Raw genomic sequence first — 15,690 nt, 5'->3', positions numbered from 1 at the left:
AAAAAAAAAAAAAGCACAGTTGTGTTTATATGCATGTTTATGTCTGAAAGCACTAGTGGGGAAAGCATAGTGCTGTTGATAGAGTCTGGCTTAGAGCAGTGGAAGTGGAATGAGGTTCGACTTTTACTTCTTAATCTACAAAAATTTTTTTAAGTGGTAGGATTTTGGTTGGATGAGTCTTGCTCTTTTGAGATTTGCATCGAAAATGAAATGAAGGGAACTGATCACCTTTACTAGTAAGAGATGTTAACTGAAACACGAAACAAAATATTATTTTCCGACTATCATACTGACTATGAAAGGAACCCTGGTGGCATGATGATTAAGCACTTGGCTGCACACCAAAACGTTGGCATTTCAAACCCAGCAGCTCCATGGGAGAAAGACTTGGTGATCTTCCGTAAAGGTTACAGACAAGAAAACCCCATGAGGTGGGCAGATGGGTGGACAAGCTGAATGATCAGGTATGTGCATGCAGGGGGAATGTGCCCATGACCATGTATAGGGTTGGCAGACAATGTTTCTACAAGTGTATTTGTAAGTGCTATATGAATGTCCAGGTGTACAGTGGAGCTGACAAGGGACAAGGCTGTGGTGACTTTTTGGCCACAGCCAGCTACCCAGAGAGAGCACGTAGTTGGACCTGTGGGCTCAGGACCATGGTCACAGGGGACAAAAAGCTCAACTGGCAAAACATACTACACAAAAACATTGTTCTACCTCTTACTCTGGCGAGTAGCGACTGGGATCTTCAAAGCTTGCAAGTGGTTATCTAGAGGCAATGATGCATCTCCCCTTGTCCAGAGCAAATAAGAATGAAGAAAACCAAAGATGCATGGAAACAATTAGTCCAAGAGACTAGTAGACTATGCAATCCTCAGCCTATATGAACATGAGACCAGAACTAGAGGGTGGCTGGCTACCACTGTCAACCACTCAGAGGGGGATCTGTGCAGATACAGTAGGAGAACAATGTGGAACAAAACTCAAAATCGTTAAAAAAAAAAAGACTAGGTTTGCCAGACTCATAGAGCCTGGTGAGACCCCCTGAGACCATGGCTTCTGACTATCCTTCAGGTCTGGAATTGAACTCACTCCTGTGGCTTTCCACCAAATAACAGGCATATGGGGTGAACATTTACATCAGGTACATACACTCCTTGGAGAGATCAATCATGGGCAGTATTTACACAGAAAGACAGCTTAGGGTGCCAGGAATACATGGGAGGGAAGGACACAGGGAAGAGGTAACTACAGAGAGGAAGTGGGAACAGAACTGTTACCTCGTGGGGAATTACAGTCAATGTCGTAAGAGAAAATGTATACTAACTACTATATGGAAAATGAATTTGCTCTGTAAACTTTCACCCAAATCACAATAAAAATTAAATTAAAAATTAAAAAAAAAAAAAGAAAGAAAAGGGGAAGAAACACCATGAGGCAGAGCTACTCCGTCACATGGGGTCTCTGTGAGTTGAAACTGACTCAACTGCACCTAACAGCAGCAACAGCATACTGTCCACAATTTTACAAACAACATTTGATGATCTTAAGAGGACAGCAGAATGAGCTTTCTCATATACCACACCTTTCTGGAAAGCAATCTGACAGCACATGTAAGAAGCCTTACTTTATACCCTTTCATTCTATTTCTAGAAAACAAGGGCATAATCAGCTATACAGGAAAGACTTACAAACAAGACTGCTCAAATCACAATAAAAAATTTAAAATAAAATAAATTATGGAATTTAAAAAAAAGAACAAGGCTGTTCATCACAGATGTTTTTAAAAGCAAAAAGTTGGAAACAACCTTATTGTCCAAGTGCAAGGGAATGGTTTAAATTACGACATAGTTCAATGATGGAATGTTATGTAATTATTGGGAAGAAAGTTCCCTAATAATTTTTAACAAGAAAAAAATGTAGTATTACAACAAAGCTATATATACACAATGATCCCAATTAAAATTGTTTTTTTTTTTTTGCATAGAAGAAAACATAACAAAACGCTTAAAATGGTTCATTTTGAATGGATCTTTCCCCCTACTTCTTCGTTATGCTCCTACAGTAATCATGTATTCCTTTGCTAAGGGGGAAAAAAATTGCTTAAGAGAAAATAAACAGCCATGACTAGGATTAAATAAATTTAGTCTGTGGCTTCCAAACCTGGGCTTCGACTTTCCTTGCCAATAAATCTAGAGGAATGTTGTCCTTGTTTTAAAGACAGATTTATACAATTTTCTAAGCTGAAAAGTTAGGCCCTAGGAATCTACAAGAAAAACAAACACTGAGCACTGTACTTGGGAATGTGTTCATTGGGAATGATTTGCTTCAAACTAATGACGACATGGAATGTACACTCACGGGATGCTGGGAACAGTTTTACAAAAAGGAGGTCAGAGACAGAGACAGCAAACAAACGACAGCCCCCAAACCTGCACCTGAAAACACATCCCATATTGGCTGCAAGGATAATCTTGGGCCACAAAGTGCAGCCCAAGTCCCCCACGTCCCTCAGGCTCACATCCTTGCCATTAGGTACAGATGTCTTCCCGACAGAAGATGTCTTCCCTAAGAGGCTCCCAGTGGGGGGAGGTCAAGGTCTACCTAGTCCAGCTGCTCGCTGGACACCCAAGAGATCTGGACTCTTTTCCCCACCTCCCACGAGTTACTCCTTTATTTAGCATTAAAATAACCACTGGACCTGAATGCAATTTCTGAACTCCAGGGATAAAAAGAAAAAAGACAGCCCATGTCCTCAAAGAACTAATGCAAAGACATAAACCAAAACTCACTACCATCAAATCAATTCTCTCTCATGTCCCTTTGAAACAGAGTAGAACTGCCCCATATGGTTTCCCAGGAAGTAAATCTTTACAGAAGTAGACTGCCTCATCTTTATCCTGAGGAGCAGCAGTGGGTTTGAACTGATGCCCTTTTGGTTAGCAGCTAAATGTTTTAACCACTATACCACCAGAGCTCTTTGTGAAGACATACAGAGAAGATGACTGCTGTATCCAAGGACATACATATAGAAGGCTAAGTCTAGTAGGAGGAGTCCAGGAAGGCTTTGGAGTAGAGACAGAGTATCAGATAGGGGAATGGTGCCCATGCAGATAGCAGAAGGGTGACAGAAGCAGCACTGTGCAGTGGTGCCCTTCAGGGCCACCTCCACATTGTGACTGAAACTTTACCAATATACCTTTTAACGTAGCTTCTTCAGTCCTGAGTATTTTTATTTCTGTCTTGATTGGCTAAGTTTTAGCAATGTGATTTTTTTCAAGATGAGTTCATTCCTATATAAGGATACCTGCCTGTTGCTTCCATACTTGAGAGTCAGCTTGGCTGGGTATAATATTCTTTGTTCATATTTTCATTCCTTAACCATTTTTCTCCATTGTTTTTTGGCATTAAATGTTCTATGGAAAAGTCTTGAGGGCAGTTTGTGTTTCATTTTCCTACTTTGCTTTCGTCTACACAATTAAGTTCAAGAATTTAACCAGGATATGCTTATGTCCATTATTATAGCTCAATTTTGCCTGGTATACCCAGAGTCCCCTTTTGATCAGCAAATCCAGTCCTCTCATATCAAGAAAATTTTCTTCCATTACATTTCTGGATATTTTTCTAATCTATTTGTTGGGATTTTATCTAGACAATCATCATCCTTATGTTGGATTGTCTATCTTTCTTTGTCCTCATAATTATCATCTTCCCTCTAAATGCTTTAAGTCTTTTAATTGTGTTAATAATTCAATTTTTGACCATTATATATGTATTGTCATTTGGTTCTTTAGTTATTTCCTTGTTGTTGCTAGGGGCCATCAAGTCATCTCTGACTCACAGCGATCCTACGCACAGCAGAATTATATACTGCCCACAGTCCTGTGCTAGCCTCACAATCCTTGCTATACCTAAGCCCATCATTGCAGCCACACTGTCAACTCATCTCGTTGAGGGCCTTCCCCTTCTTCATTGACCCTCCACTTTACCAAGCATGATATCCTTCCCCAGGGAATGGTTCCTCCTAACATGACCAAAGTAGGTGAGATGAAGTCTGGCCATTCTCTCCTCCAAGGAGCATTCTGGCTACACTTCTTCCAGGACAGATCTGTTAGTCCCTTTAGCAGTCCATGGTACTCTTAGCATTCTTCTCCAACACCACAACTCAACAGCATCAATTCTTCTTTCGTCTTCCTTATCCATTGTCCAGCTCTCACAAGCATAAGAGGTGACTAAACATACCATACTTTGGGTTAGGTGCACATCAGTCTCCAAGGAGCCATCTTTGCTCTTCATCACTTGAAAGAGGTCTTCTGCAGCAGATTTGCCCAATGCAATACATCATCTGATATCTTGACTGCTGCTTCCATTGGTGTTGATTGTGGAAACAAGTAATATGAAGTCCTTGACAACTTCAATCTTTTCTCCTTCCATTGTGAAACTATTTATTAGACCAGATGTGAGGATTTTTGTGTTTTTATACTGAGGTGTAATTCATACTGCAGACTGTAGTCTTTAATCTTCATCAGTAAGTACTTCAAGTAATCCTTACTTTCAGCAAGCAAAGTTGTGTCATCTGTGTACTGCAAGTTGTTAATTAGTCTTCCTGCCTAAGGCATTTGATTGCTAACCAGAGGGCTGGAGGTTCAAACCCACCAACCACTCCTTGGAAGGAAGGTTGGGCTATCTACTTCCAGAGTGATACTGCCTCAGAAACCCAAGGAGGGGTCACTATGAGTCAGGGCCGACTCAACGGCATGACAGCAACAACAAACAACCAATCCTGATGCCATGTTCTTCTTCATATAATCCAGCCCTAGCTGTGTGGTACCTCTTTTAGTCTCACCCTAGTAATATGCCTTTGAAAGCTGCTGTTTTATTGAATTCATATTCTGTACTGTGAAGTAGTTATCTCAGTTTTCTTAAGGCCTTAGGTACATTTTCTTCTGTTAGGATCTTCATTGGTCTTTTGCATACTCATTTATTTCATTTGCTTCTACTATGGTTGGAATGCTATTTTTTTTTTTTTTTTTTTTTGCCATTGTGCTTCTGCATACAGATAGTTCTATATTACCAAAGAAAAGAACAATAGGCAAATTCTCCTAGATACCTTTCAAAGTTTATCTAGGACCTGTTTGTTCTTCCCTGTGAGCTACAGTTTCAGGGCAAGGTTCTGCTTTCTAGCTACTTTCATTAATCTAAGGGCACTGGCAGGAAGGGAAAGATCTAGCCAGGAAAGCTTGCAACCTTTGCTGGGAGACCTGGATCCTGCTTTTTCTTCTGGGATTCTGATAAAACCCCTATACTACAGTTTACTCACCCCAACAAGAAAGACATTGCTTTCCTGTGGACTTTGGCTTATCCTGCAACTCAGCAAGTATATACTCTAAAAAATATGCATTGGGGTGTCAAGTGGAGAAGACAGAATATGTGATCTGGCTCTACTCTTCCATCTATACCCAGGAATTAACTCATTTGCTTAAGAACACGTTTTCTTGAAAGCCACTTAGTTTCTCTAAAATTTAAGTCTCTCCTAAATAGAAAAGAAACTTTTTCTGCACAAATACATCAATATGGATTGAAATGCATGAAGGCTGTGCTCTTTGAAAAGTACGAAATAATACACATACCCAGTTATTCCACAGATGTTTGCACCCCAAAATATTGTTTTTTTTTTTTTAACAGATAAGAAATAACATGAATACAGACCTCAGTGGAAGGTATATCATGTTTCTCAGGACATGTGTCTTCTTTAGAAGCTTTGTGAATCTTCTTCTCTGAGGAAGACTTTGTGTCACTGTGCTTTTTCAAAGTTTCACAATTATCTGCTTCATTCTTGACAGGCACTTGCTGGTTACTCCCTTGAATAAATAAAAATAATTCAATTTCTACCTAATTATCTCCATTTGTATTTCCTATAGTTAAATCTCCTTCTTACAACCAACAAGTAACATTTTGCCTGAATGAGATTTAGACTGAAGGACTGTTTCTGATCTGTACAACATCCTAAAAATGTACTGTTTATAGGTGAAAATGCATTTGAATTAAGAGTTCTACAAATAATTTTTTAACAGAGGTCAAGAACAAAAGGGATGAAGGGGGGTAGGGGGACTTGGCTTCAGGTGGTGACTTAGCTGCTTAGTTTTATGAACAAACTGAGTTCTTAAAGCTGCCTGAATCTCAGGTCCCCTTATTTATAAAATAAAGATACCACCATCTTTGCTGCCTATCCCATTAGACTATTACAAAGATGAGACCAGAACTGATATAGAAGTTAAAGTGTCACCCCCAAAGGGCACAGAAACCATTTCAGGGAAAGCCCTTCCCTTACAGTAAGTACCCACTCTATTCCCTGTGAAAAATGCCTGTCTTCTGAAGAATGACCTGGTAGATGAATCATTGGTAAAAGTGGATGCAGGTAGGAAGCGTCATCTGAAAACACAATTTTTTTTCCATTTCCTTGGAAGAGATTTCATTCTTACATGTATTTCTTCTTCTATCCATTCCCTCACAATAAAGTGAAATCAACTTCAACCCCACAGGAACTGGTCTCTGTGTTTTAATTTGAAACAGAAAGTATTTCAATACCTTTTCATCTAACCAAGGCTCCTGAACAGTACCTCTGAAATCTGAGAGCATTTAGATTACCACAGTGCCGATATTTCATAGCAAAGCTGCAGGTTCTGGTGAAATGAATGCCCGACCAGACACCAGTAGACCTAAACCCGAAGTTCCAAAACAGCCCTACTATGGGACTTTGGGAAGGCAAGTCTCTCACTCACAAAACAAAAGTAAAGACCCCTCTGGTTCAAAATTTTGAAGCTACAAATTAAACATAAAGATGCATAAATATTTATAACACTTATTCAAAATTGTGTTAATATTATGAAACTGTAAAAATACTGGGCAAGCAAATGGTATACACATTTTAATTTATTACAAGTTTTTAGGGTTTAACCATAATCAGGGCATACTGGGTGTCTTATACTTTTAGGAAAAGCAGCTCTATCTCAAAATTAATTTAAGATTATGTCTCTAACTATCTCAGTAAGATGAAATTAGAAAATTACCCTTTTGGCTAAAGCTGCTTACATAAGATAAACAGCTCAGGATGTTTTAGTGAATGGAAGGGCCAAAATCTTATCCAGAGGCAAATCTGATCACTACCAAATGCTTCCTTTAATAATCGGAAACAACTTTAAAGTCTGAGTTTGTAGAGAGTCTGAACCCAAGGCAATGAAGGAAGCTCTCAGGAATTTTTGTCCTCCTAAGACAGTCAACCGTCTGCCTGGATTGCTTGGCTGTACCTAGTTAGAGGATGGAGAGTTCCTGGGTGGTGCACACATAAAGCACTCAGCTGCTAACTGAAAGACTGAAGGTTCAAATCCACCCAGAGATGCCTCAGGAGAAAAGCCTGGTGATCTACTTCCAAAATATCAGCCACGAAAAACCCTAAGGGGGCATAATTGTACTCTGACACACATGGGGTCACCATGAGTCAGAATCAACTCAATAGCAACTGGTTCATTGGTATTTAGAGGACAGTTGGGATGCAGCTTCGGATAACCTTCAAACTTTACATTTCTGAACCATACGCATACAACAGATGTACTATAGAATTATCATACTCCCCCTTTTACGTGTCAATATTAAAAACCATTCTTTTGCAGAGATCACTTTTAAAAATTAATTCCTTCTACAACACAAATGGGCTATTAGACATCTATAATGGAAAATACCCAACACTATGAACAAGTAAAGGAAAAAGGCAAGAGCATGGAAGACAGGATACACAGCATATAAAGAAATCATAAATAAAAATATGATTTCGGATTCTGGAAGCTGTAAGTATGAAACAGAACACAGTTATTCTCTTGGGCCAATATTCTCCTAGAGTCCTAATTCATGAGAAAATAGATTTCTTTAAGTTGTCTTCTTGCCAAGAATAAGCACTCAAAGTATTAGTCATATACATAAATTAAAGTTTTTTTAAGAAGTATCCAACTTAATATCTAATACTAAACCACCCAGAAAAAAGTAGTGAAAAACTGACTCTTAGAAAATTAGTAATGTTCTCTGTGGGTCCCAGAATCAGGACAAACAGTAAAATGAATCTTAGTAATAGGTTTTTCATTGATTTTCTGAGAAACTCTAGCATCAAAATATTCAAGAAATGGGAAATACTGTGAGTAGACACTTCATTTTAAAATGGTGTCAATCCATGTCAGTCTCTTAAGCATGCTTACTTCAAGTATTATGCAAAGTTCCCACATTTACTTCACACAGTAAGAGTGTTTGTGCCATAGTTAAAGATCAAAAACAAATGGAAAAAACAGGAAGCAAGTGAACTTGTTGTTAGAATCCTGCTAGAGCTTTATCATATCTACACACGTGGCATATTTTGAGTAAATAGTTATACCATCATTTAAAGCTATTAGAGTCCATAGGTAAGTGAAAACATTTTTTGAATTTCTGCAAATACTGGTATTTCAGAAATCTTGGAGTGAGCACTTTCATATGCTGTCAATTGTGAAATTAAAAAATCAATCATCCTTTACATTATTATAAGCAGAGAACAACGAAATAATCTGATTATTCCTTTTGTAGTACTAAGGCCAACAATCTGCCTTTAGCCACAACCCTAAATCTGTATTATTTTGACTATACAGTTAAAAATAATAATAAACATTCTAAAAGAGACATAACATATTGCAAAGCACATTGACATTACACATAAAGTCCCAGTCTTGTCAAATGATCAAAAGCCTTGAGAACATGTAACCAACATTTGAGAAATTCCGTAGTTTCATAGTTGTTTGGCAGGTTGATGCCAAAAGACAAGTGTGGGAAAACAGAATAGTGAAGAATCTGTCAACAGACGTCATTTCTACTGGGAATTTTAATTTATGATTTACTACAGGCCTCTCAGGAGGAGGCAGGAGAAAAAGGGCAGCAAAGGGATGAGACATATTTTCTGTTATTCAGAAAATATTCTGTACTGCTCAACAACACTGACAGTGAGTACGTAGTCTGTGGCATGAATATACACATTGGAACATTTCTTCTCACACAATAATAGAGTTATTAAAAAAAAAAAAAAGTCTCTCCCAGAATAGGAGAATTATAAAAATTCAGGTGCCTCAGGGAGTTCTGATAGGTTAGGAAAGACACTTATGGCACTTTTAGGAAGCAGCACTCCCCCTCTTTCCTTTCCCAAAGGCAATTTTATCACTGGACTTGTTTCCAAAGAGTATTTGTATGCTTTGGGAGACAATGCAAAACGTGGCAAACGAAGAGCTGAAGAGCTAACATGCAAAATTGGAAGTGAAAACTTAGAAGGTTCTTGCATACAGTTTTCCCACACTTGAGTATTTTCACAAATTATGACCCCCCTATTTATAGGGAAATAATGCCTATTTATCATGTTAATTTATTGCTAAGATATCCTTTAAAATGTGACAAAAGAAACGCAAACTCTTATTCCTAAAACACCCCAAATCCTACCTTCAAACTACAATTATCCTCCCCTAGATTTCTCAGTCCTTACATTTATTCCCACTATATTTATTTTAAAAATCTTTAATTATGTAAACATTTTATATCATAAATTAATATCAGGTATATATATATTTTTTTTAACTACTTAACATCTTCAATATTTTCCTAGAATAGTACTGTGAACATAAAACAGTCAGAAGAAAATATAGGTCAACGAATGGAGTGTCCTGTGAATTCTGTAGAAAAATGTAGGACAGTGAATTAGCACCTTTGAATTTGCTGGTCTGAACATGGTGGGAAGCTAAAGTTCTTCATCAGTTCTCATTGGAGATCTGGTCAACAATCACCCTGGAACCACTTAACACACTGCCACTGCCAATGCAGCCAAAAATTAGCAACAAAAAACCCCACAATGGAACATTCTTATAGCTAATGTATGTTTGCATTTAAAAAATTACAAACCTATTAGAAATCTGAACAGGAAGGAAAGATTCTAGACAGGCTTACCATCCATGATGATAGAGGCAAACCCTTTTTTGGGACTCCCCTATTAAATTAATCACACTGACAGAAGTGTTATTATGTGGTAATCTTGACTCTTATTGGCATTAAATATCAAGTACTGGACAGGCCAAGTATGGGGATGGCACAGGCTCGAGCAACCAGCATTATGTTCTGCGAGGCATGGGGTCACTAGGAGTCAGGACAATTCTATGGCAACTAAAAACAACAGCGGATGGGAGTGGAAGCACAAACTCAAATCCTCTGACTCACATAGGCACTACCTTTCTGATCCATGCCACCAGGGTTCAACCCCTTCAAAGAGTTATGATTTGGCAGATAGCCTTTCTCATCTACCCACAATGCCACAGTAAGTTCATTTTGCAGGCATATTTATTCAACCATCTATCTGATGGACAGAATGGACTACAGAAAAAGTAATTCTACTGGGATGATGATCCCCTCAAACTGCTATAATTTTAAGTCTGTGTAAAGTCATTGTATATCAAACACTGGGCTAAGGCCTAAAGAATCACACATAAGGAAAAAGCCCAGTAGGATTTTCTCCACATTTCTATCCACTCAAGTTTTTTGTTTTTTCTAGTATTTTGGTCATAGAGAATGTCTGTGAAGGAAACAGCAATAGGAACTCAACCACCCCACCATAAAATACCCACCCACAGACAAGGTACACTGAGACTTTTGTGTGAAGGTCTAGTTAAATGGCATTATCCCAAATGGCATACTTACATGGCAGGTGGACAATACACGTGTACAGTGGTGTCAGCACTGCATACAAGAATGCACTGCTGTCAAGGGAGAGTGCAGGTAGGTTGGAACAAGGTGCACCAGGAATGATATGCAGCTGCCCAAACCACGTTCCACTCAGAAGATGCAACTGTCTCTTACAATGGAAATGTCCTTTTACGGAACATTTAAAATTCAATTTGGATTTTCACTAAATGCATAAAAACTCATTAGAATTAGCGAATCCATTAATACCTCTGTACCCTCTCTACCATATCAAGGAATGACAAATACAAAGTTATTTACATTTTGGTGTTTCAAATATGATCAATAGAAACCAACTGTTTCAGATTAAAAAGTATCAAAAATCTGGCTTTCCTAGGTACAGAAAAATGAGCATATTAAGATGGTGGATGGACAGAAAAATAAGCACAGAAATAAGCCAGAAGCTGAGATCCGTTTAAGCCTAACAAAACTCCTACATGTAGATCATCTTTCTAGTCTAGTTTTGTTTGTATTTTCAGTATAAGAAAACACCTGTTTTCCTTTAACCAAGAAACAAATTAGCAGAACCAGGGCCAAGGAACACAAGATGGTGGCATCTGTTAAATAAAGTTGGTGAAATTTTGTTCAATCAGAGACATTTCATGGGCTGGTTAATTTTGGCAAATAGTCTGAAAAGTTAAAATAAAGGATAATGGAGAGAAAATGTCCATATCCTCCCAATAATAAAATAAGATAGTCACATTCTTCTAAGCTTATGTACTAAATTACAATTAAACGCCCTAGCCACAACATTCTGAAAACTTGGTGCCTTGCCTTGAACTTCATTTCACAGATCATACTTCAACATTTATACCTTTGCTAATGCCTCCTGCATGAATGGAAAACGTCAACATCCACAATTAAAACTAAAAGCCACAGGTGAGAAGAAATTCCATTAAAAACAAGTTGGAGGCAAATGGCAAAGAAGAACTGACGAACAGAAACTGACAAAAAGAAGGAAAATATTACCATTATTTTTCCTGGAAATTTCTGGCGAGTCTGACTGGTACTGAGGTGAATTTCTTGGCAAATGATTTTCAGGTAGTTTCTTAGAGGTCTTCAGAGGACAGAACTCAGGCTCCTTGAGCTCAGCTATAGTTTCTGAAGTTTTAATGTCAGTTTCCTTAGGAAACATACATGTCTGTATTCCCTCCTTCATGTTACACTCTGAAGAAGTATTATTGACAACAATTGTGTTTTTCAGTGTGTTTTCTTCTTTATTCAGTAAGTTTTTGGGAAAGGTTAAGCTCTTTTGCAGGTTGACATTTATGCCACTTGCATATTTGAGGTTTATCCAGTTCTCACCCATCACATCAGTGCAACTGTCCTCTTTAGGAGCAGACAGGGCGCTGCTACCCAGAGTCGAAGTCTGTTTTTCCTCAGTAGTAGTGTTGGCACTGCTGGTGAGAGATGAGCTGCTTTTGTGTTTGCTGTAATATACTGAACACTTATGCTTCTTCTGAGAATGGCCATAGGTTGCTGGGCTCCGCTTTGCAGCATTCTGGATCCTGCTTTGAGGAGTGCTTACTGGAAGGCAGCTTCTCCCCCTGCCTTTATCAGAAGGGCCATAGGCATCGAGAAAGTTCTTGCAATTGCTTCTGAATTTAAGAAGAAAAACATTTAACATAATGGAACACAAATGAAGCTCTACTTCTCTGTTTCTAAACCAATGGAAAGGGACAGTAATTGGTATCATGTATATTAAGTTCTCTGAACTTTCCTCCTCCTTCATGATTTTTTGCCAAAAACAATAAATTACAAGCAACTATATGGAAACTATCTTGTCACAAAAGAAATGTTACAGCTATTCAGATAATAAACAGCTGAAAAGAAAATCTGCTGAAAACAAATAGGGAATCAAAATTACCTTAAAATAAAACCAGAAAAGGAGTAACATCAAAAGTGTGTGTGTGGGGGGCAAACCCACACTACAGGAAACCTTACTTGGGAGAATGGGGGCTGATTACATCCATTGGAGTGCTGTTTTGCTGTGAAGAGGAGCTAGAATTTTGCCTCTGTCTTGTTTTCATGAATTCCATAAGAATGTACTGTGCTTGCTGAAAGGCTATTAAAATCACACCCAACAGGGACAAACTGAGGAAGCAAGCAACAAGATTCATTACTGCATGGTTCTGACTGGCATGAAAAAAACAAATTTCATTACAGAAGTGTGGTAAATGACGAGAAGCATCTAAAGAAATGGCATTAAAGTTATGGTGTGTGACATCATAATTTCTGACATTTCTTAAAGATCTTAAAATACATGAGATTTTCTAAAAATGTATTATTTACAAGTTTAACATTCCAATCCAATTTTTAAAAATATTTTCAGAATAAAAGCACTTTAAGAGGCTCCTTTTACTCTTCTCAACTCAAAGTGCCATTCCACTGTAGTAGTATGAAAAACATTTCTATCTTCCACCTGACTGGTAATGAACATTTATGGAATACAACTGTCTGTTATACTTCTAGGTCACATGAGTCTCTTACAATTAGTTTCCTACTATTTTAAAGCTGACCAGTTACTACACTGCCAACATCACAAATGTCAGAGTTTTCAAAGCAATATAAATTCCACTCAATTTATATGCTGTGACTACACCAAGCAATTCTCATTCCCATGCAACTCGCCTGATGACTCGTCTACTCAGGGAGAGAACAGTGGAGATGGTGGTGGTTTACCTGACAAAGAACACTGTGAGCCTCCAAAATGACCCCTCCCAGCTAGGTCCTGGAACCACGTCCGCACACAAGGGCAACAGGTGATGAGGGAGGGTCGCGTTGAGAGTGAAGTGAAGTTCCAGGTCTGTGCCAGTTACAAGAGTCAGCTCCCGAATGACCCAGGAAGAGGTGAAGTCTGGAGTAAACCTGACAACAAAATGTACAACCTTATGTACTTTCACTGTTTTAATTTTAGGCATGAAACAAACTAATCCTAATGACAGCAAATATTCTTACTTCTATAAAATAAATATTTATATATAAGGAAATTAAAAACATCGAAAGAAAAGCCTTTTGTCTCCTCTACACTGTTGAATGCACCACAAAACTAAAACCCACACTTACACAATGCTGATGTCCCGGGATGTGTTTGGATCCAGGGAAAACTGATGACAATCTAGCACTTCGAATCCATAACCTTGGCAATTATACCCATTGATTTTAAGAGATGACACAGTTATAGGAAGAGGTCCGATGTTCTCAACTTTAAAGTTCTTTGTAATAGATAAAATTTGCTTGCTGTCTTTCAGTTCTAGAAGGGACAAAAAGGAGTACTAAGTATGTAGGAAGTATATGGTAGCATAGTGCCTAAGGCTTGACTGCTAACCAGAAGGCTGGTGGTTCAAACCTACCAGCCGCTCCTCGGAAAGAAGGCTGGGCAATCTACTTCTGTAGTAATACTGCCTCAGAAACCCAAAGAGGGGTTGCTATGAGTCGGGTCCGACTTGATGGCACGTAACAACAACAACAACAACAACATGTATCAAATCAACAAACTATGATCTACATTAATGAAATGTGAAAAAAAAAAAAAAATCAACATAAGCTCAAAGTATGATTTCTATCTAATTTCTTTTAGAATCTGTTATACAACAACAAAAAACAACCCAAACCCACTGTCATTGAGTTGATACTGACTCATAGCAACCCTCATTGGGTTTCTGAGGCTGTAAATTTTTACAGAAGTAGATTGTACCATCATCTTTCCACGGAGTGTCGGTGGGTTTAAAGCGCCATCCTTCTGGTTAGCAGTCATATCTTAGGTACTACGTCACCAGGGCTCTTTGTTATACAACCAGAACATAGTAAAAATACTTAAGTAGTCAAGTTAAATGTTCTGCCTTAGTACCAAAAGTAATCAAAGTCTCCTCTTTGGCCTTTTACTTAGTAAAGGATAAAGTTTATTCTTCTCAAAAGCCAAACAGTTGGGATTTACAAATAGCTACCACCGCTCTATGTCCCTGCCACCTCGCTTGCAAATGTGATTCTAACTCACACTGAACCAGGGACCAGAATATAGGGTATAAATTCATCTCAGCTAATAGAAACACAAGGAGCTCTGGTAGCATAGTGCCTAAGGTACTTGACTGCTAACCAGAAGGCTGGCAGTTCAAACCCACCAGCCACTCCTCGGAAGGAAGGTTGGGCAATCCTACTTCTGTAGTGATACTGCCTCGGAAACCCAAGGAGGGGTCGCTATGAGTCGGGGCCAACTCGACAGCACACGACGACAACAATAATAGAAACACAACGGAGCCCTGGTGGTGCAAACTGGTAAGCACTTATCTGTTAGCTGAAGGGTTGGTGGCTCAAACCCACCCAGTGGCTCCACAGGAGAAAGAAAATCTGCTGCCATAAAGGTTAAAGCCAAAAATCCTCCTATGGGGCAGTTCTCTATCACACAGGGTAATCAGAAGTCAAAAACAACTGGACAGCATTCAAAGGCACCCAACAATAAGCAGAAACGCAGTTCAAATACTCATCACATTAAAAGGAAATAAGTAGTTAAATCCTTGCAAATAAATGAGAGAACATTTTACAGTAGGGATTAAAAGAGTTATAAAAATTCAGAAATATTTCTAAGAATTTCATAACCCATAATCTACTCTATGTGAGAATTAATATTTTGTCTTGTTTTATGGTTTATTTTTTAACTCTATCTTTCAAGATCAACTCTAAATTATGTGAGTAATGAATACCCTGATGGAGAATTCTGAATGCAAAATGGCTAACATCTTTTCAAAATCACTGTTCATTTACTCATTTAGCAGTTTTCTTAAAAAAAATAAAAGAAAGGATTGGGCAAGATGGTGGACTAGGCAGAAAGACTGCACAGACCCTCTTCAACAAAGAAAAGGGAAACCAATTAACACAGACACAGAAGATAATCCTGGA

At 38.4% G+C, this 15,690-nt stretch overlaps 1 protein-coding gene across 1 annotated transcript in view; it reads right to left on the bottom strand.

Annotated features, from left to right (window-relative positions):
- TMEM131L (transmembrane 131 like) overlaps positions 1–15,690 on the bottom strand; it is a 250,544-nt gene that overhangs the window by 42,839 nt on the left and 192,015 nt on the right. The window contains exons 22-26 of the mRNA XM_042781408.1: positions 13,861–14,047; positions 13,477–13,662; positions 12,739–12,888; positions 11,764–12,392; positions 5,713–5,864 (exon numbers count right to left, since the gene is read on the bottom strand). Of these exons, the coding sequence (XP_042637342.1) occupies positions 5,713–5,864; positions 11,764–12,392; positions 12,739–12,888; positions 13,477–13,662; positions 13,861–14,047 (1,304 nt within the window). The remainder of the gene's footprint in view (positions 1–5,712; positions 5,865–11,763; positions 12,393–12,738; positions 12,889–13,476; positions 13,663–13,860; positions 14,048–15,690) is intronic.

Source organism: Orycteropus afer, unplaced genomic scaffold, assembly GCF_000298275.1.
Source record: "Orycteropus afer afer isolate SDZICR_OR568_19922 unplaced genomic scaffold, OryAfe1.0 scaffold00116, whole genome shotgun sequence".
Classification (NCBI taxonomy): Eukaryota; Metazoa; Chordata; class Mammalia; order Tubulidentata; family Orycteropodidae; genus Orycteropus; species Orycteropus afer.
Note: the sequence above shows the minus strand (reverse complement) of the source record. Positions and strands in the feature narration are given on the sequence as shown.